This window comes from Amphiura filiformis, chromosome 5 (assembly GCF_039555335.1).
Source record: "Amphiura filiformis chromosome 5, Afil_fr2py, whole genome shotgun sequence".
Classification (NCBI taxonomy): domain Eukaryota; kingdom Metazoa; phylum Echinodermata; class Ophiuroidea; order Amphilepidida; family Amphiuridae; genus Amphiura; species Amphiura filiformis.
In genome coordinates, this window is record NC_092632.1 from 40,347,487 (window position 1) to 40,369,960 (window position 22,474).

At 36.3% G+C, this 22,474-nt stretch overlaps 1 protein-coding gene and 1 non-coding gene across 2 annotated transcripts in view; one reads left to right on the forward strand and one right to left on the reverse strand.

Moving 5' to 3' along the window:
* The window catches only part of LOC140152192 (splicing factor 3B subunit 2-like), a 34,855-nt gene extending 21,951 nt beyond the window's left edge, over positions 1-12,904 (reverse strand). Inside the window, exons 1-7 of the mRNA XM_072174492.1 lie at positions 12,721-12,904; positions 5,734-5,790; positions 4,820-4,911; positions 3,858-4,103; positions 2,722-2,902; positions 2,008-2,268; positions 893-997 (exon numbers count right to left, since the gene is read on the reverse strand). Coding sequence (XP_072030593.1) covers positions 893-997; positions 2,008-2,268; positions 2,722-2,902; positions 3,858-4,103; positions 4,820-4,911; positions 5,734-5,790; positions 12,721-12,805 — 1,027 coding nt within the window. The 5' untranslated portion in view covers positions 12,806-12,904. The remainder of the gene's footprint in view (positions 1-892; positions 998-2,007; positions 2,269-2,721; positions 2,903-3,857; positions 4,104-4,819; positions 4,912-5,733; positions 5,791-12,720) is intronic.
* A 9,244-nt stretch (positions 12,905-22,148) lies between these two features.
* Positions 22,149-22,221, forward strand: Trnav-cac (transfer RNA valine (anticodon CAC)). Its single transcript has one exon. It is a non-coding gene; the product is annotated as a tRNA-Val (tRNA).
* Positions 22,222-22,474: the final 253 nt, after the last annotated feature.

Genomic DNA, 22,474 nt, shown 5'->3' on the forward strand with positions numbered 1-22,474 from the left:
GCTTTAAACTCAGCTTGTATGGCCCATTTTCTGCTACAACTTGACAGAAAAATTATGTGGGTAGTGTTAAAACACCCAGATGGTCTTATGCAAGATATTTATGCCGGTAAAGAGCAAATCTCTCCAAAACTAGATCCGACCGGTGTGACACAACAATCACTACCATCAGTTAGGCATGGGAACGTTAAACACATGTACTGTTAAACACACGCATAATCCGTTAAACGTTTGGCAATAGTGGTAAACGTATAACACACAAGTGATTTTCAAGTTCAACCTTCAATTTTCCATTCTTCAATGCTAATCAACAGTTGAAAGTAACAAAATCTGAAGACGACCTTCATAATTTACATGAAACTTGCTCAAAACATTCATTATTTAACACTAATACGTCAAAATAATGCATAGTTTCTGACATGTTTGGGCAGTTGACTTAGCAAATGTTACCTTATGTATGGCGCCATTGGTACATATACTATTAGAAATTCCGGTTTTGTGAGGTGCACCGCACCTATCGTATATTCATGAATCTTGCCGCCAGACGGGGCTGGATCAATGCGTGTTAATACGTTAAACACACACGTAACTGATGCGTTAAACGTGTAGGAAAATAAACAGAATAACCCATCCCTATCATCAGTGATCACTATTTTGGACAAGTTGACAGATCATAAGATCTGTGTGGGAAAACAAAAACGGCCCAACACACACATACAAAAGACAAGCATGAAAAAAAAAAAGTTGATGCAATCTGATTGTGATGAATCACCATAGCAACGTAAATTACAGCGCTTTTGAATCCTTCAAGATCTGGAAAAAGGTGCTATATACGAAATTTATTATTTATTTATTATCATTCACAAAATAATGTAAACTTTAATTATTGTCTCACCTTCTTCTTCAGTTACTCCAACTTCCTGTACTCTGGCTGTCTTAAACTCCAGAACTTTCTCGAGAGCTTGTGGTAGTTGAACAGGCTCTTGATCCTCTTCTGGTTCTGCAAAATTTAAACATTAGACATAAGTAATAATGATTTCTTCTTTCATAAACACACCCAATGAACAACTGTTGATAACTTGATCAAGTAACCTTTGCTCCACTTGTATTGACAGAAAATCGCACAACAGGTGTATCCAAGTTATTTTTTTTTTTTCAAAGGTAACAGTTTAAAAAAATAATTTTCAATTATAACCCTTTTAAAGTAAGTCCCTGTAATGGCGATCTTTTCTTTTAGACAACCCAATCTATATAAGGTTAAAATTATGAATTTATCAAATTAAACTTTCGCATCAAAGTTAAACATGTTTTTAGCTATACAGACATACCTTTTATTTTGTCGAACAATCTTTATTTTGTTCCAAAATCCATGTTTTTACCACAATTTTTGACGTAAGAGCTGAATGTAAAACCGGTGATGCAAACTTCAAAACTTTCGCGTAGCACGATACGCTCGTTTCCACAGTGATTTATGCTCGAGTATCAAGCATCTTCAAGCGCGTTTGACAGTTTTTTACTGCATGACTCAATTCTGCATTTATTCAAGATGGCAAATTTCTCAAAAAGCACACTATATTTTTCTTTAAAAATATCCTCATTTCACATATTCTTTGCCACTTTCTACTCATCTGAACATCTTTTTATGTGACAGAAGTGATGCTGATTTTATGAAGGTATGTTTCTTGCTTTAAAGGCATTTTCAAAAAGTTGTTTTAACCTTGTATTTTACCCCATAATTTCCCTCATTTATCGAAGCCCTGCCCTCCTTCCAATACCTTGATGTAAAAGTAAACCTTGATGCAAAAGTAATAATTTAGTCCATATATAGCAGGGGTGTTCTAAAAGAAAAGATCACCCCTGTAATAAATTATTTTGGAAAAGTATACAGCACCAGAAATCATCATGTTATATCACCAACAAACTTTGGTGAAACTTGTCGCCTGTTATATTTAGTCTCTTTTAGCATTTGCCTTTTTGTTTGAAAACAGCCATAAGTGGTGCGATGCTTACCTTCATGCTGGAGAGGGGGAGACATCTCTCTAGGGGGAGCAGGTGGTCCTCTCATATGTGGTGGTCTTGGTGGGGGTCCTGATGACATCAATGGCTGGGGTGGTGGAAGCTGTTGATGCCTTGGTGGTCCTGGGGTAGTTTGCATCAGTGGGGAGGGCCAGGAGGGGTACCTGCATGCCTGTAGGGAGGCATCCCTCTGTCTCTGTCTGGAGTTGGAAGTAATGGCACTGTGGATAAATAAATTAATGCATTTTAGTCTCCCTACTTTACGACTTTTAAAATTTAATATAATGTGGGGGTGTTTGTGTGTTTTATCAATATCATCAATCTATACATTCAACACACAGCAGTGGAGACACAGGAAAAGTGCTAGATGGTACATGTATTACTCATTTTAAAACATATATATAAACTATGTCTGCTCTTGGGATGCATGTGAGGTCATTCCTCGCCTAGCAAAAATGGTAATAAGGTGAACAAAACTCCCAATGTGTGTGTCCACAGTGCTGGGTGGGGGTGGTATATGGGTGTGTGTGTGTGCAGGCTCAGTGAGTATGTAGATGTAGCTTGTAGCTCAAATTCAGTAGTGAACATTGACCATTACTACAACCCACTATTCAGTATGTGCTTCTGAAAAGGACTTCATACCATGGTAAAGCATCTTGATGGTATTGAAATATCACTTGAGATATCATTCTATCATGATAATATTACCTCTTTGCTGTTCCTGTTCTTGCTGTCTGCGTTCTTCCTCCCTCTGCCTTTGTATCATCTCCTGTTGCCGTCTAACATTTTCTTCTTCTTCTCTCTGTACTTGAAGAGCCAACTGTTGTTGTCTCAACATCTCCTCTTCCCGAGCTTTTTGCTCAGCAGCTTTCTGTTGCTCAAGCAGCAGCTGGAAAATAATTTGTGAAAATACGATGATACTACACATTATTTTACTCTTTCTACTAGGGCTCAACCGATAATCGGATCGGTTATCGTATCGTACCGATATATGCGCATCATCGGTAAAATACCGGATCGGTAAAAAAAAAGAAATTTTGAAAGTTATTTTTTCAAAGCTGGATCAAGTTGTACATTTTAATTACTGTTGCTTCTATTGACCAGCCAGTGACACATTGAATTTGTATGCATTGCTAGCTGTTCAATAGAAGCAAAAGTAATTAAAATGTATAACTTTACCCAGCTTTGACAAAAATACTTTCAAAATAACTTCAGTCATCAGTTGAGTTATAATGCAAATGACCTTAAAGACATTCCTCGCCGATTGTCATCTATACCGGAAGTTACTGGTACTCAAGATCATTTGCATCACAACCTAGCCTTTAAACCAGCCGAAGGCTGATTTCAGTAGCAATGTCGGATCATCCGTTAAAAATAGGTATGCCTGGTTGACCAGATTTGAATGAAATCTCACTTTCTATTTCTATATCATCATCAACTTTCAAGGTATCAACTTCGCAAGAGTAAGATACAGTGCTGTGTAGGTGCAATGGAAACTCGTTAACACAATGTTGCCCCCGGTTTTGGTTGCTATGTGTGTTTTGTTCTGATTACCAGGACACCCATTCGATGGGCCAATGGGCGATCGTGTGTGGCAAAGCTTGTTCTTGTTCATGTGTTTGTCACCATTATGCTACAGGATTCTTCCACACAAGTCATGTTGAAAAATTATATGAATAAATAATGTCTGTTTGAATGCCTGACTGATACGCAATTGATGCTTATGTTTTTATTTATCTCCGTCTGGGGTCAATAGACCATTATGAATGATAACAACTTGCCATATCAAACATGCAGGAAATTGGCACAAAAAATCTGAAAATATTCAAAGGACAAATTCCAACCTTTTGTTGTTCCTCTGCCATCCTCTGCTCTTCCAACATCTGCTGTTGTTGGAGTACTTTCTGTCTTGTCTCTTCATCAAGTCGTTTCTGTTCTTCTTGTCTCTGTCTAATCTTTTCCTGTTGCTGTTCAAACAGTCTCTGTGTTTCTCTCTCAATCAGGTCTTTCTGCTCTGCCAAGATCCTCTCTTGCTCCTGCTGTTCTCTTGCCTGTTGCTCGGCTCTTTCCATTTGTAACCGAATAGCGTCCTGAAATGCAAGAATGCCAATAAATTTGCTGTAGAATTTGCAGAAAATATTTGCACTATTTCCTGATCTCTTCTATTTATTTACGTATATTCTCAGTCATCCAGCTATGCAAAATATCAAATAAAATTAATCTATTCAACTGGACTTACTATTTTGAACCAATCGCCGCCGAAAAATCAGAGAGCATGAGGAAACATCCAGGATAGGATATGAAACTGTCGCCAGTTCAAAATAGTAAGTCCAATTGAATAGATTATAATTTTCAATATGGTAGATCTCCTGTTTTAAAAACCAAGACAGCTGTTTGAAATGGGTTGTGTGATATTTGACTAATCTGTTTCATTAAAACCAAGCACAGCTGTCTCAAATCACAAAATTATGTAAAGCACTTTGGCACCATGCATGATCCTTGCAGCCAAATCTGTGTCCACAGAATTATTATCACCTTTTTCTACAACAAAATGTGTTTGGCACAAGTTCTCAATCGGCACCCCCACCGGAACAATAGTGGGTGGCCCCTAAGCAGGTCTGAAATATACTGAAAACAGCCAAACAAGGTGTATTTGGCCCTTACTTATCTTTGGAATTTGTTCCGCCCTCCATGGCCTGCACGCAATAACACAAATTAAATCAAATAAATAAAAAGCAATAAAACTAAATAAAAATAGATAAATAATTACATGTTGGCATTCTTTAAAGCTATTGAGTCAACTAACCTGCTGTGCCTGATGTTGCATCTGTGCCTGTTGCTCTGACATCGGAGGGTCTGCCATACCCTGGAACTGCTCTGGATGCTGCTCAGGATCATCTGTATACATGATCAAATTAAAGTGTTAATATCATACAATATGTTACTTTAATAAGGTGGTGTAAAAAAAATTCATGTTTCCATAATGTATTGTAAGCAAAATTGACAGAGCATTACAATTCTGAAAAAGAACCCATGGATGTCTGATAATATATTATCGCTTGTTTAAACCTTCCATGTAGAGCTACTATTATGAGCAACTCACAAGAAGGTGGGGATGGTGCAAAAATGTTGATCTGCCATAATGGGCTCTGACTGTTTACTGGTCTCAGTTTCCAATAGTCCACAATAAATCTCACTTTTCACAATACACATCTCTCTTTTTTCCCTCAATTATTTCTTTTTTTTTCAAAGCTATATATAATTGACTCAACAAATTGAATACCACCTTTGTGATGTGATAAGGACCGATGATATATTGATAATAATCACTAAATCGACTATCCAATAATATAGATATCGCCTGTTTCACTTTCTGAAGAAAATCGATGTATCAAAGTTGCAGGTAATGAAAAAAATATAGGAAAAAGGACTGACAGTGAGCGCTATAAGATGCTGGAAAGTGGCTGGTCCAAGTGGCTGGTCCAAATGGCATGATGCATCCTGTTACATAGGTATGGGTTATGTCGACATGAATTTATGGGTGAATGTAGAAGACACTAAGTAAAATTAGGAGGAAAATTGATTTATTGATTTTTATCGATATTGAGTGGCCAACGATGGTCCTTACTTTGTGAAACACTCAAACTGCATTTTCTCATAAATACTGACAACATGTTGATATTCATCAAAACATGCTACAGGTTTGCTTCTTGGATTTACCTTGTTCCTGTTGCACGTAATATTCATAAAGTCTGTCAACAAGCTCTGCCTTCAAACCTGTAACAAAACAAAAGCACTATTAGATAAAGAGTTGTGACATTTACTAAGGGCAGTTAAACTACACGTGGTGCCGCGTGTCATAATCCCTCGTTTTTTCAGACACAAGCGAACCACATAATCAGAATGGAGAATCACTGTAAAAACAATGGCGGCTGGTAGTAGCAAGAATCAAAGGGCAAACTGTTGTTACGAAAAGAAAACAACTGGCGAGAGTCTACTAAATGATCTCAAACGGTCAAAACGTCTGTGAAAATTAAAGTGATAAATTGTGACAACTTCATGTGCGCCTGCGTCCGTAGCTACAGCCCCACAGATGTAGATGTAGATCTAGATGTACAGCACTTGACTGACTTGTACTTGTTGGATTTGGAACTGATCTCAACTCAAGGTAGTCCTGCAAGCAAGACTTTAGTCTTTATCATTTAACATAACAAAGTGACATCTAATTCTACGCTATATCTATACCGAGTTTACTGGAACTAAACTCAAGGCAGGTTAAGGATACTAGCTTTAATTTAATACATATGTAGTTGGCACAAAAATCGTGATCACAACGCCAATTATTCCAATGAATGAATGAATGAATTGTTTTAACATTGTGATAACTTTTCATTACAATTGATTCTTAGTTTCCTGTTTCCCGCCCCCATCCAAAGTAGAGAATTGCAAAATATTTAATTATTTTATTTATATTTTGGATTTTCTCTTTTAAAATTAGACAATAATAACTGCGCACCATCTATTTTGAGGTCATTGTGTGAAATCGGAGGGTTTTGTTTTGGACTGAGGAAAAATACCGAGGCCCAAAAGAAAACCCGACAATTTCACACAAAATAGATGGTGCAAAGTTATTATTGTTATTCATTACCGTCGTATTTGAACAAATCAAAATAGCATTTTATGTTATTTTATGCCATAAAACGTTCTTAAAATATAACCAGTTTTAATTATTGGTGTAACCTACCCTACAAAAAAATCGACCAGGCGAATTTAACATTCGCGCCGACAACAAGAGCTACCAATCACAGAAACGCTGGGCGGCATCAGCGTAGGCGCGTCGCGTTGCAATAACGCTTAGCTTTATACACGCACGCGCGTGCAGAAGTCATTGTAGCGCGTCAGGAGTCATTGTGAGTTATTAATAACCTCGCAATTAGTGCACGGTCAGGCAATCAATTTCTTTTGATTGGATCACAGGTTTCCCGTATATTAATGAGGTTATGAATTATGTATAAAATCAAACATAGTTGTAAAATAATTAAATGCATGTTCCATGTCAAAATGGGTTGATATAGATTGCGACACTTGTTTTAAAATACCGTAAAGAAAATAATAGATAATTAATAATTAAAAGTCACCTCGTCCCTTCTTTTCAACCATGAAACAGGAAACTAAGAATCAATTGTGAATTAGGCCCTTCGCACTTGATTATTAGTTTCCTGTTAAGGTTTTTCAAAAGGGATGAGGTGACTTTTAATTATTAATTATTAATTATCTTTATTTTCTTTATTTAGTTTGAACTATTACAAGCAACTATTGACTCGCTTTTGACTAGAGCGCAGCATTTAATTATTTCACAACAATATTTGATTTTAGAAAGTGAAGGTGGAGTTGTACTCTTTGTTCATTCATCATTATTGTTGATATTATTAAAGTCAGAAAATGGCAAGTAGAAGTAGTTGAAAGTTACATTTTAAAGGAGAAAATTAGAAATATTTTATAAATAAAATAATTATTTCGAGATTTTCAATTCCGGACGCGGGCGGTAAACAGGAAACTAATAATCAAGTGCGAAGGCCGAAGGGCCTTATCATTATTATTAATTTTTAATTCATTTCAATGATATTTTATATTTATTTAACTTTTATTCCATGCAAGTTTATGCGCACGAGTTAAACTTGGTCAATTTCGCAGGCCATTGGTGCTCTGGCAGTCAGCCTCTGCCACCTGGCATAGCGAGGACAACACTTTTTATGTTTATTCTAGGAACATCTACAAATTTGGTATCACTGTAAAGAGCATTAAGAAACTTAGACAATGGTACCAAAAACAGCTCTATAGCTCAAAGTATGGGGGAGTTATACCAATTTGAAGTTGTGAAGGGTAGCGGAATTTGTCTGTCATTTTTTGTTTATGGTGCCCTGGATTTATTTGTCTAGCACTTGAATATTTTTACAAGTAACACTTACAAATCTGGTATCAATGTAAAGGGCATTAAAAAAGAAAGACAATGGTGCCAGAATCAGCTCTATAACTTAAAATGTGGGGAGGTTTAATATGCCTATTTAAAGTCATGTGAAGTTTACTGGGTTTTTTTGTGAGTCCATTTTTTGCGTACAATAAATACAGCATTATTTTAGAGACGATGATATTGACTAAAAGAAATAAAAAAATAAATATTGTAAGTAAATAAACAAGTAAATTTAGGAATGAATGAATAAAAAAATTTTTAAAAAATAAACAAATGAATATATGTAATCATAATCTAATATGACCCATGCAACACATGAACATGTTCTGCCAGTGCCATTAGTTACTTGTCAACCTCATCTGACACTGCACTACTCAACTTTAGTAAAAAAAAAAATACAAAGGAAGTGAAAAAAATTATACAAATTCTTAAAGTATCATAGAGTTGATTAAAAGTAGTAACAAAAATAATATCACTTGAATTAAGTGTGCATTTTGCATTTTACCACATACGACATGACCCGATATGCGCTACATCTCCCACCCCGGCGTCAGCCCGATCAGGAACAACACGTGCACCGCCACCTCAACACTTCTCCCCGTATTGTCGTATTTTCAAGGCCAATTGCAAATACGGGTCATCACAGTAATTCCCTTTGCGCATCTATGCGCGATGGATTTCTGCAGAAGAATGACCACAAACATCTTTAAAATACTCTCAAAATTTCATATTATATGGGTGTAATATAGGTGTAATGACCTCCTTCTGCTCCATTTCAACAACTTTTTATGCCAAAAACCATGAAAATGTTACCTAAAAAATAGACCTCAAAAAACTGAAAAATTAGGGGCTTTCCCCAAAACAAACCCCGTCGTGTTTGGTATGAGTGCAAAGGTCACAAAATTACCCACAAAATGATGACATCATCCAGGTAAGTCTCGTGGAGTCTCGTGGATAAATCCAAATCGAGATTTCGTGAATTTCAAGCAGATTTAAAAAATGGGCCCCGTCGATCGAAGTCGCTATGGTCGTAACTCCTGAACTTCAACAAGTTCATGACATTAAAAAACATGCTTAAGGCCGAGTAAAAAAACAAACATGTTTCTCGTCCGCGCCCTCCTCATTTTTTGAAGATTTTTCAAATTTCTTTTTATTTTGTAAACTTTCAGTTATAACTTGTATAGAAAAAGATGTTTCAGAAGTTGAAACTTATTTTACGGCTTTGTAAATGCATAAGGCCAAATAAAAAAAGAAACATGTTTCACGTCCCCTCCCGCTTCCTTTTTTGAGGTTTTCTCAAATAAATTTTTATTTTTTGAAATTCAGTTATAACTTTTCAAAAAATATGTCTAGGAAGTTGGGATGCTTTCTATAGCCTTGTTAAGATACAGGAAACATTTTAGGAAGGTTTTGTGATCATTAGAGGGGTGTAACTCTCAGAACAACAAATAAAAAAGGGCCTCCTCCTTTTTCCAGGCAGTATTGTATGTACGGATTGTACGCTAAAACAGCTCTAAGTATGGGTATTTACACCAATTTTGCGATAAAAAATAGAAAATAAAAAGCCCCCTCTTCCTCCTTTTTTTCGAAAACCCGGACGTGAAACATGTTTTATTTTTTACTTAGCCTAATACATCATTTAAGAAGAGTTTTGTGATCACTAGAGGGGTCTACCTCTCAAAACAATAAAATAAAAAGGGCCTCCTCTTTTTTCTCAGATATCAATCTGTATGTCGAATACCCGAAACATGGTGCCAAATACAGGTATTTAGCGTCGTTTTCCAATAAAAAATAAAAAATAAAAAGCCCCTCATTCTCCAAATTTTTAAAAACCCGGACGAGAAACATGTTTTTATTTTTACTTGGCCTAATGTTCTTTTTTTGTGGAAAACTTTACATAATCGACAAATTCCATCTTTAAACTCTGTAAAAATAATTTCCTATTGTATTTGGAGTTTTGAAAGGATGAGAAATGGTGAGTTGTTTTCACCAAGTTTCACACACAAACAGATACAAATGCATAAATCATCGTATGCGCTGATCTCGCTACCTGGCACTGCCATGCTGATTGATTTGCCGTTGCTAGGTATAATACAAAAAAAATTGAACTTTTTTTGATTCTCATCAAAGTAATCTCATATTAAAGAGGTAAATGAAAGAAAACCGATGAGGCATAAATGAATGTCATAATGACATGTGGTTTGCGGAGATATGCTAATTTGAATGTCTCAATTTTTCAGCCAATTTCCTGTACAAACTTTTTGTGCATGCACATATTAAAATGCTTATAGGCCTATACTGTGCATTGTGAGTACACAATTTAAAGAAACAAGCACTTGCTATTTACCGGTTCTGAACTGTAAATGTAATCCTAGATTGATTGAATTTGAATTGATGTGAACATAAGGGCCTATCATTTTCTTTGGAAGGGGGGGGGGTCCCAAATATACAGGGGGGGGTCATAATTTTTTGGGAAGAAAAATAGGGGGGGTCATAACATTTTTGATGACCAAAATGTAGGGAGTCGCAAGATGACCACAAATAGTGTGTTTATCTTATTCAAAAAGACTGAATACAATTTTAGCCTCTTCAGGGGGTACATGACTTGTAAGGTGTATCAGTGGGTGATGGGGGAGGGGGTCATAAAAGTTTGTTGCCAAAATAGGGGGGTCGCAATTTTATTGATGCTGACTTTTTGGAAATTTGGGAGCCCCGCAGAAAATGATAGCCCCCCTAATATACAAATGAACATGTATGAGTAACATTTTGTTTTATTTCTGTTTTCTGATGCAGATTCCAGCTTTGACAGAGGATGGAAACCAGGGACTGTCTTTTGGAATTTGCAGGAGAGCATTACATAGCTCTTCTAGAGCCTTCAAGAGCTGTTTAGAACATTAACAATAAAATGTAGTGAGAGAACTAAGGAAAGCTAAAAATCACTCTCCGATTTAAGGAGAGCAGAAGAGAGCGATTGCTCTCGCTCTCCTCAAAAGGCAGTCCCTGGGAAACCACAGTGAGGGCCAACAGCATATGCAAAAATAAAGAAAAACTTATTCATAAAAATGAAATTTGTGTTGAAGTGTCTTATTATTTTTTGTCATTGAAAAACTCACGGTTTTGATACTACCCACCCAGTACACCTTTTCACTGATACAAGGGGGGTAATTTATTTGAGGGGCACCCTTTAAAATGTTTAATTATTATAAGCACTAGCTGATGCATTCACCCCCCCCCAGGAAAATGTTTTGAGCAGGCACCCTTTGGAGCACTGGCTGGCGATGCTCCCTATTCCAAGATCATTACGGAAACTCGAGGGCCAGTTCACTTGATCATCAGAATGGGGTCACTCCTGCTCAAGTATGAACCCCCCCCTTCCCCAAGCTTAAGTTTTGTCTTTGAGCAGGCACCCTTTGGAGCACTGGCTGGCGCATGCTCCCTATTCCAAGATCATTTGAAACTCGAGGGCCAGTTCACTTGATCATCAGAATGGGGTCACTCCTGCTCAAGTATGAACCCCATTGCCCCCCCCCCCCACCCTGAGTTTTGTCTTTGAGCAGGCACCCTTTGGAGCACTGGCTGGCGCATGCTCCCTATTCCAAAGATCATTATGAAACTCGAGGGCCAGTTCACTTGATCATTAGAATGGGGTCACTCCTGCTCAAGTTACCCCCCATGACGAAGCGCCATAGGACTACGCCCCCCCATCAATTTGAACATTTAGACAATCAAATAGGAAAATGGCCAAAAACGGCCTGTATCCCCCCCGCCATCATACCCGATGTGCCCACGGCACAGACTCAGTCATTCATGCGTCTATCATAGCAAAAATCTGATAGCGCTATGCATGATGGGATAGGAATAGAAAAGGTCCAAATTTGCTTCTTCCCCCGACTCATAGTCGGCACAGAGTGAGAATCTATCCCAGCATCCACAGCATGAGCCCATTCAATTTATACGCATAAACCATGCCGGGTTAAACATGTTCACTCACTGGCAAAAGTAGCCAATTGCATTACACAAAGTCTCCAGTTCACTCACATTTTGCGCAAGGCATCCATCCAACCTCATCAAACCAAACATTTTTATGTACAAAAACTATCTTTATTCACGCAAGTGCTCCATTTAACTTACCGCTCAACTCCGTTATTTAGATATTTGGAGAGTAATTTCCAAAAAAATAGATCGAAATCGTCACTTTCAAACCCACTAGAAAGTCGCCAAAATTTGCCGCGACCACGCGCGTAATCATCAGACCTCTTCCGGTTATGATCAAGTTCAACCTTTTGACTTGACCTTGTAAGCTTTGGAACTGTTTTTAACTCGATCTAATTCCCCAAAATATAATATCAAAAACATCGCCGTAAAATTTACTACCGGTAATGAATTTCCAAAATGGCGCCGGGTGCGCAATTTCCCTATGCTGAGAGAGGCTGAATATTGGCGCATGCTCAGGTAAGGAATGCTCACATACCTACCGTTGCGTTGGCGTTATAATTCATTAATTGCCTATCAATTGGTCTTTGGATTGATCATGGATAAACTTTTTGGTGATGTCACTGGCTTTAAACTTTGGCGGACAATAGAATAACCATTGATTGACAAGGTTACCCCTGCGTCCCTAGACCTAGCCGCTTGTTAAATGTTGCATTAAAATTGTAGGTAGCTGAATTCGACAGACTTGCAAGTATAAAACACTGAATTAAAAGTAAAATCTTTCGAACAAAAACAGTTCTTACCAGCAGTTGATTGACCCAGCTCAGATAGCTTAGTTCTTAAATCAGCAACACGAAGCTTTCTTATTTCAGATAGTGACGGATTCATTATGAAAGCGGCGGAAATTCTGTAACAAAATAAATAAATAAACAACGAAACGCCACTTCAACGCGTTGGTTTCGTCCACTCGGCAACCATTGTATTAATTTCCTTTTCCTGTGCTGCACCGATGTATTTTCGGAGCTAGAGGAGTCAGTCGAGACACAGAGTCGAGACATTTTGTGTATGAAAATGGATTTTTCCTCTTTTTCTTTCAGTTTCCCAATTTCTTCTTTTTCTGGGGGGGTGGTTCTCAGCTATGGTGTGACCAAAAAACTTAAATTATAGATTTTTTCAGGTGGGGGGGAGGGGGCAATTAATTTTTCAGGTGAGATCAAAAGGAGCGCAGAAGATTTTTTTTGACACACAAACGGGACACCTTTTTAAAAAAATGCTCAAGGCTTAACGAATGTTCAAATATTTATCCCTGCTCGCATCATATCAGACCATTTGAAGTTTGCAAATCAGGAACAATTCAGGCATGCGTGGGGGGCTAAGATTTTTGGCAGCCTGAGAGAGAGGAACTATTTTTGGGACCCGTTTATGTGCAGTACCGCATGCTGTTGGTACTGCATGTCGGCATTTTTCTCGGATGTCGGGATGTGCACTACCGCATGCGGAAGTGCGTGACGGAAGGTGCAGGGACTGTAAGCGGAAGTGTGCAGTACTGCATGCGATACTGCACACTATATAGGGCCTACCAGTCGCTTTTAATACCTGGAGAGAGGGGGCAAGCAATTTTTGGCAAGAGTGCAAGTAAGTTTTGGTGCAGCCATTTAGGAAATTTTAACCCCCGGCTCATAATTATTGCACAGCCCAGGGATATTAACGAAAAAGGTTGTAGTCCTACTGTAGCCCCCGCTGTAGCCTAAAGCCAATCTGTTTTAAGGGGGGGGGGCATACTTAGGTTCAAACTTGTTGGGTCAAATTTTTTTCTTTCTTTCCTATAATAATGTTGAAGCACTTTGGGCTGTGGCATGCAGGGAGCATGAGTAGCCTAGCATATTACGGAGCTCCCGGCACAGTGGTCAACATAAAAATGCTCCGATTTTAAGGGGCTGTGCAATAATTATGAGCCCCGAGGGAAGGGTAAATGGGGGGAGGGCAAGAAATTTGTGGCGAGCCGAAAGGGATGGGGCAAGCAATTTTTGGCCAGTCGATGGAGGGGGGTGGGCGCAAGCGAAGTTATCAGTCGTTCGGAAATTACCCCTGGGGCTCATAATTATTGCACAGCCCCTAATAAGGATGTCTATTCTTGTAAAAATGTTTTAAATTAAGAATAGTTTGCCCAATCTGGGATGTTTTTTTGCATATATATGTAACAGCAAAAATTATAGGTCAGGTCAATAGATTTTAATAGCTTTTAATGGGATATCCAAGATATAGGGCCTATGGCAAACTTATATTAATTCGAAATGGTGAATTGCGCAAAACACACAATTTTGACTATTTTTTATGAAAATTAGAGCATTTTTCAGAATTTGTCAAACACATGGCACATATGGTAAAATATTCTTAAGTTATTTTTTTTTCTAAGCAGAACAATTTGAGACCACTTTGAGCAAATTCTGAGCATTTTTGCTTTTTTACCCCTGTACATAATCATGGAGACCATAATTTGACACTTGACCTTTATGCCTATCTCAATAACTATACATCGGAGATAGGTCAAACTATACTTTTTCTGAATCCTAATGAGAGGGATACAATTATATAGATGATTTTTTTTTAATCCATATTCCCCCAATTTTGAAATTTGAGGCCTTCATTAGCTGCCATTTTTGAAATATGCAAATTAACATTTTTTCCCCTGTGCGCTTTTTTGATGTTGTTTAGGAGGCTCACTATAGCAAGTAAAAACATTGGCGTTTCATTTTTGTCTAGGTGCACCCATTTTGGTATTTAAATTGAGTCGTCTTTCAAGAAAGTAGACAAAGTATAGGACCTGACAATTCTCAAAATAAAATATATTGATATTAATCCGCAATGTTATAAGGCCCGCTGATTTGGAGCTGATCAAACTGTATATGAACTTCTCACCCCTGGACTCTTACCGCCACATTCCATGGCTCTACCAGCAAGCTACATCACTCTGTCAATCAATGAGATGAAATGCAAGAAAACAATACAAGAAAAGAAGAAACAAAATAAGTTTTAAATTGAAATGACACTTGCTTTTATTTCAACACCAATTCAGAAAAATACAAGAAAAATAACTGCAAAATAGTTGGTCCATTTTAATACAATGTTATATTCACCCATTTTAAACAATCAAAGAAATCATTATTGTGCTTTAATTTCTCATCACAAGATTATGTTATAGCACAATATTTTTGCATCACAAACAAAATGATTGAGATTTGGAAAGAATTTGCTTTTATAAAATGAAATTAAATTATTGTAAAATATATTGACAGCCCATGTCACGTTTTACAATATTTTCACATATGCTTTTTTAAAAAGTTTTTTGCTTAACAGCATGTTTGCCTCAACATAATATAATGTCCTTGTTGTTACTTTGATTATAATATCATTTCATAAAATATGTGCAATGTTTATAAAAGTTTAAATAAATTTGTGTAACTTTCAATTTGTATACAATATATAGTTGGATTTATATCTAATAAAATTAATGCAGAAAGTTCAATCCTGAATAACAATTTAAATCCTTTATACTTGACATGTATTATACATATCCAATACTTTTCACAAACCAAACTAGTACACACATATTAAATATCAACATTATTTTGAACTTGTTAATATGTTTTCCTGTGTTATACACTTAATCTATACAAGGAAGGTTGTTAACTTTTTTTAAATATGAATTATATAATAAAAATAAACATACCATAGATGGAGGGTAAATACAATAAGCAATAAAAATACTCAAAATACTTATACAATATGGCTAAATTGAATGTGACTATGTCCTCATTACTTGATTCAAGTAAACTGGTATAATTAGTCATAAATTATGACAATATTTTGCTATTAATTATGTTAATGAACATAAACCATGTTTATGGTGCAAAGAAAACTTGAAACATTTTCAATAAATATAACAATGCAATCAAAATATACTGTATCAAAATATTCTAAAATAAAGTATCGGTACACTTAAAGCTATAATGTAAGATTTCCGTCAAATTTCAATTTTTTTTATTCTTTACCCAAAATGCTTAAATTATATTCAAAGAGTTTCTGTCCATTTTAAGCAAAAAATAACAATATAAAGTGAAAGAAACTGTCCCACTGGTTATTTGGCTGTTGATAGAGTTCTATGGGGGAATTAAATTCATTAAAGAAAAAGTGCAGTGATTGATAAAGCGCTAGTTGGCTACGCACAGGCACAACCCCTAGACGTTGATCCACAAGCCTCAGCACACTTTACAGCACACTAATACGATTTTATGTCAAAATTGCTCTGTTAACCTGCAAACATAACAAATTTGGCTGATCAATTTAGGTTGGCCAATTCAATTTTTATTTGTGACTTGGGTAAGCGTAAACAAATATGCCGAAAGATCAGGTTTGAAAAAAATTCACCAATTTCATATTATAAGATCGTGCATTAAGGCTTTAAATGAGAGGGCAATTTCTCAATTAAATTAACAGTATAAATTATGAGCAAATCGGTTTCATGGATGGGGAAATGCACTTTTTGATACTTAACATAATTCCATAACTTCAAATAAGGTAAGATTTCAAATATTACAAATTGCGCTACTGCTAAGCACTTTCCTGTCCCATTTGAAATGGGTAATATACAAATACCCCATTTGAAATGGGCTCGGAAGCATATTGCGCTGTGTTCAGTACTGGCGATTTGGAAAGAACATCACTGGAAATGTTGTAATTTTTGAAGGTATCAAAAAGTGCATAACAAGTTTGTCTATCCATAGAACTTTTCAGTTGTCTTTATATTGAATGTTGATTTCTTCAAGAAGTTCCCTCTTTAATGTAATGATACTTTTTGTGCATAAAGAGCCCCAAATTGGACCTGTAAAACTAACTAATTAAAAAAAGAGCCCCAAAGTTAACCTGTCAAACTAACTGACAAAGAGTCCCAACTTGGACCTGTCAAACTAAATTAACAAAGAGCCCCAAATTGGACCTGTCTATGTACATATTATAAACTGATTGATTTGCTTAAAGCCATATTATAACATTTTCATACAAAATAGATTAACATAATCTTTGCCATAAAATGTTAGCGTTTACTGTCAGATATATTCCCTTTATTTTTGAGCCGTACAACTAAGGCAAAGCAAAGAAAATTGGAATTTACTACCAGCGATCAACCTTTTTATTTAAAGGGCTCGCTCATGAAAATGTGTCCATCTTGATTTAATAATAATAATAATAATCATCCCTCAAATTTGCTCGGTCTTATTTTACGGCAAAAGCGACTCTTGGGCAAATTTGGGGGGTTCTCAAAGGGGGATACCCCACAGAGTTCTTTTGAACTTTTGAAAAATCTGCCCCTGAATCATGCAAATCACATTAATTTCAAATGATATTATTTACATTGCTACAGAGTGTTATTTTACAACTCCTACATCTGCTATGCTAGCATTACATTTCAAACAAGATATAGCAGTGATAACCTATATCAGACAAGGTTATACATAACCACTTCTGATCCATCATGATGCGATGATTGACCGAAATATAACTGTCATTAAAAGCCTATATTGGGCTCTTTAATTTGAATTCAACACTACCATTGTGGACTATTTTTGAAATATCTTCCACAGGGGGAATATGAATTTCAAATGGATTGAACACATTAGGTAGCTCCATTTGAATTTCATACACCCTCTGGGAGATATTCAACCTGAATCTTCCACTGAGGGAGGATGAGTTACAAATACAGCTGCTAATTTTACATTCCATTTGAAATTCATACTCCCCCTGTGGAAGATATTTCCAAAATCTACCACAGGGGTAGAGTGTGGACTTTAAATGGAACAGCCCAATTCTTGTTATCACTTAACCCACAGAGTGCACATACCCGGGGGGAGGGGGGGAGCACTTCAATTTGAAATGGATATAGGTGTAGGGCTGGCACTTTCTCACTAAGGGGCACTCGGTGAGAGCAAAATGTAAAAAAATATGGGGTCATTGGGTGAGAGCGTGATTTTGGGCATTCGGTAAGAGCAAAATGTAAAAAATATGGGGTCATTGGGTGAGAACATGACCTTTTTTAAATGGAATCTTTGGGTGAGAGCCAAAACAGCGCCACAGAAACCTCCAAAATCAAATTTCTAGTTATAAATGGCTTCAAATTTCAGTGATAAATGAAAGTTGCTGTTAAAATTGAACTTGTAAGGGTCTTTGGGTGACAGATCAAATGAAAAAATAGGGGGTCTTCGGGTGACAGAACATGTGTTCGTAAAAAAATATGGGGGGGTCGCTGAAAAAGGGGTCTTAACAGCCCTACATACGCGTCACCTCCAAAGTTGGAGTGCCCCGGAGTTACACTCTCACAAATTAGGGTTATTCCTTCATGTAATTTTACACAAAATTAGGGTTAGGGTTAGGGTTAAGGTTAGGGTTAGTTTAGGGTTAGGATTAGGGTTAGGATTACGGTTAGGGTTAGGATTAGGGTTATAATTAGGATTAGGCTTAGGGTTAGGGTTAGGATTAGGGTTAGAGTTAGGATTAGATTACACGAAATAATTACATGAAGGATCGACCCAAATTAGGATCATTATTGCAAACATATTTATATGAAGCATAATAACACATCAAACTATAATAATTATACCTTCACTTCCAATAACACCAACTGTAAAACTTTGGGTTTTTTTTTCAATTTTCTGAATGAACTATTTTTTTGGAGTATCATAAATGTACACAATTCATTATCTTTTTAAGACAAATAAATGTCACTTATCATTTGAAACTTACTTTCTTAAAACTTTCCCTAAATATACGAAAAGCTATTGCCCACTTATAAAGTGTACCTTGTATTTAAAATGGAAATGAGAAAGGAATTGATGACAAGATCAAATCTTCCTCCCCTACCCTCTGTCTCCATTCTCCTAAATCAATGCTGGGTACACTATTAGTTTACATTACACTATTCAGATATCACTTATAAAGTGTATTAAGGGCTGGGGTATGAACGTTTGGACAGTATTTATTTTGGGACATCAGAGCACATCAGACATATCGAATTGCATTCTGAATACGAAGAATGTCATTCTGATATCAAATAATTTTGATTTTTGAAATTGCAATTTAATACACATTTTATGGTAAATCATTAAAATTGATATTTTTGATATTTAACAGTACTTGAAGTAAACTTTATAAATCTGATGATTTATACTTAAAGTGTATGTAGGTGGGATGAAAAGCCGACGATCAATTGAAAATTTTGACCTTTCAGTATTGAAGATATGGATTTGTTTTCCCAAAACACCCAAAAAAAATAGGGCTTTTTGGGAAAAAAATCCATATCTTCAATATTAAAGGTCAAAATTTTCAATTGACCGTCGGCTTTTCCTTCCTGCTACATACACTTTAAGAATATATCATTAGATTTATATAATTACCGAGGACTGTTATATATCAAAAATTTGAAAAATATCAAATTTTTATAATTTGTCATAAAACTTGTATTATATTGTGATTTTCAAAAAATGAAAATTATTTGATATCAGAAAGACATGCTTCGTATTCAGAATGCAATTCGATAGGTCTGAGGTGCTCTCATGTCCTACAAAAAATACTGTCGAAACGCAATAAACGCTCATTTTAGATCCCTTAAGTAACTACAATCAAGTAAAACAATAGTTGGCACACATCGACAATTACTATGTTGGAACTCTTCATTCCTGTTCTGCCAGTTCAGTGATGAGAATATGTTTGATGAGAAGTACACACCTTCTCCCCTTTCTTTCATCCCCCCTCAAAGTAAGGGATACTCCAGGCGGCGGATGACATGATCAAGCCGGCAACTTGTGAAACCGCCCGGCCGTATGGCATTTTCCAATATAGTCGGTTAGTTTTGTGGGGTTCATTATCGAACCCCAACGGTTTTAGCTTGTATTTATATTATTTATCAACATAGGCCTATTTGTTCGCGATATTTCAAGCGTTTTAAAATTTCAAAATAATCCCATTCAATTACACGGTTGACGATGAAAATTTACTGAATTTAGAGAATGCAATGCGGCCACCACCTGGGAGACTCAGCCCATGTCAAAAGTGCTTTCATCAACATTAACTTGGAAGAGGAGTGGCAATTTACATTATGCCAAAGTGTGCCAACATTATTTTCCTTGACTGAAAACCTGAAATGATATTTAATCTTTTAAACTGGGTTATTCCAATTTAAATCCATATGCCGCCTACGGAAGACATGACCTAGCTCAATCTCCTACATAGGGGGTGTAGATTTCAAATGGAGCCACCTGTTCAGATAACCCCATTTGAAATTCATAACCAAGATTAAGATCATGCATGTCTTCCACAGGGGGTGTATGGATTTCAACTGGAATAGTCCAATACATACAAGAAGAAAAAAACCGCTGCTTATATTTAAATAATTTCTTATGGCAGAAAGTGTATTACTTTCTCTTAACAAAATTGCTATTTTCACTACAGTACTGATGAAAAAAATTATACACAAGTACACTACAATCAGTTTACGCATATCACGCTATGCATTACAGCAAAAGAAATTTGTTGTTTATATACAATCCATTTTACAATATTGTTGTTTAAATGCAGTACAATCATCAAATTCCACACTTTCCGCAATCTGAGTAAATTGTTCTTTACTTCTCGGTGAATATGTACAAAATATTTTATACAAGGAGTTTCTTATCCACAGCAGCACCTTATGGACGTGAATGAAGGAAAACAACCAGAAAAGGCCAGCTTTTTTTTTTTTTTTTTGTAGCTTCAAACACAATCTCAAACTCACATAAAAGCATTTCAGATGTTTGCACCATTTATAAATATGATTATAGAAGTTATACTTCATTGTTTCACTCCATGATGTAAATCTACAACAGCCGAGTTTTTAAAATCAAAAGCTCCTCATGTAAAATCTTATATTGACTCCCGTTTTTCTTCTTGACCACATGAACATTTTGCACTGCAACTTCGTGCATTATTATTAGATCCATTTGTGTTGGTTATCAACATAAACAATTCCACCACTGATAACAACATAAAGAGTTGACATTACTTTGTTACTTTTGCCACAAAAATCTGTGTAAAGAACACTTTCAAACTACAGCATATAACAACAATTCAAACATTTTAAATTTACAATACATTTGATAAGTGAATATATACTTTGTTGCTCTTATTTTGTGTTTTTTTCTTTAATATCTATCTTTCATCTGTGTACTTTTGTACTTGTGTAATATAATTATCGCATTTTGCTTTGCTTTTATATTTCTATCAGTGGATTCCCTGTTTTTTATACATTCTACTACAGTATCGTGTGTAATTTTAACACTGAAAGCATATGTGTTGGTAGACTTCATAATTAATCATTTAAACTGGTGATCTCAACACAAGATTAGGATGTATGACCTCAAATTTTGATCACAACTTTGATCTTTAAGTGTATGACCAAGTTTTGGGATCAAGTGTCCAAAATTTAAGGTCACTAATCCCAAACTTGGGTTGAAGGTCAAAGTTGTGACCGACAATTTGAGGTATGTCTTAATTTTGTGTTGAGATCATACATTTAAATAATAAATTATACATGTAGCATTAATTACCTCTGACAAGACTTGCATGTTACAATTGGCCAGGTCGGATGATTGCGTAAATTCTAGCTGACATTATGTGGTTGAATATTGTGGAAAATTAACATTTGTTAAAATCAAATCATGCAATTCCTCTATTGTAGTATATTTCAAAACAAGACAAAGTCATTATACAACTGAATCTGATCCCCATGTGATATGATCTAAAATTATGTACAATTATATGTTAAAAAGTTCTTCAAATGGTACTATTGTTTCACCTGCACAGTTTGCAAGGACTTGTCCAAACAGTTATCTAAGGGACCATTGTAGTTTAAACATGCAATATCCTCACAATGCATATCCCATATATTTCACCATTTTGACCATATCCTTCATTACGATAACATAACGTGATGTTAAACTGTTGCAAACCTAGGGGAAATTTGGTGTCTCATTTTGGAGATGGCCGGGATCTGCATCAGCGTTTTTTTGGAAACGAGTGAAAATGTGCAAGAACCATTTGTGATATGGTTGGTCACAGGAACTTAATTGTACAATCAATTCAAGCATAATTCAAGCATAATACTATTCTTCTTCAGCTTCTTCACAAAGATTGACAGGTGGAATCCGGCGTGGTGGCCTAGTGGTTAGAGCGTCCGCCTCACAATCGGGAGGTTGCGGGTTCGAATCCCGGCCGGGCCATACCAAAGGCTTTAAAAATGGTACCTACTGCCTTCTTGCCAGGCATTCGGCATTGAAAGAATGGAGTAGGGAAAGTTAAACACATGGCTACCAGTGGACTAACCCCCTGCTGTAGCTTTTCTGCTTGCAGACATGTGGCCTAGGGTTATGAAATGGAGATAGGCGCCGCCCAATGGGCTGAAAGGCTTGGGAAGGATTTAACTTTTAACTTTAATATCCAACTTCCAAATGGCTTTGAATCCCTTGCTAGTCA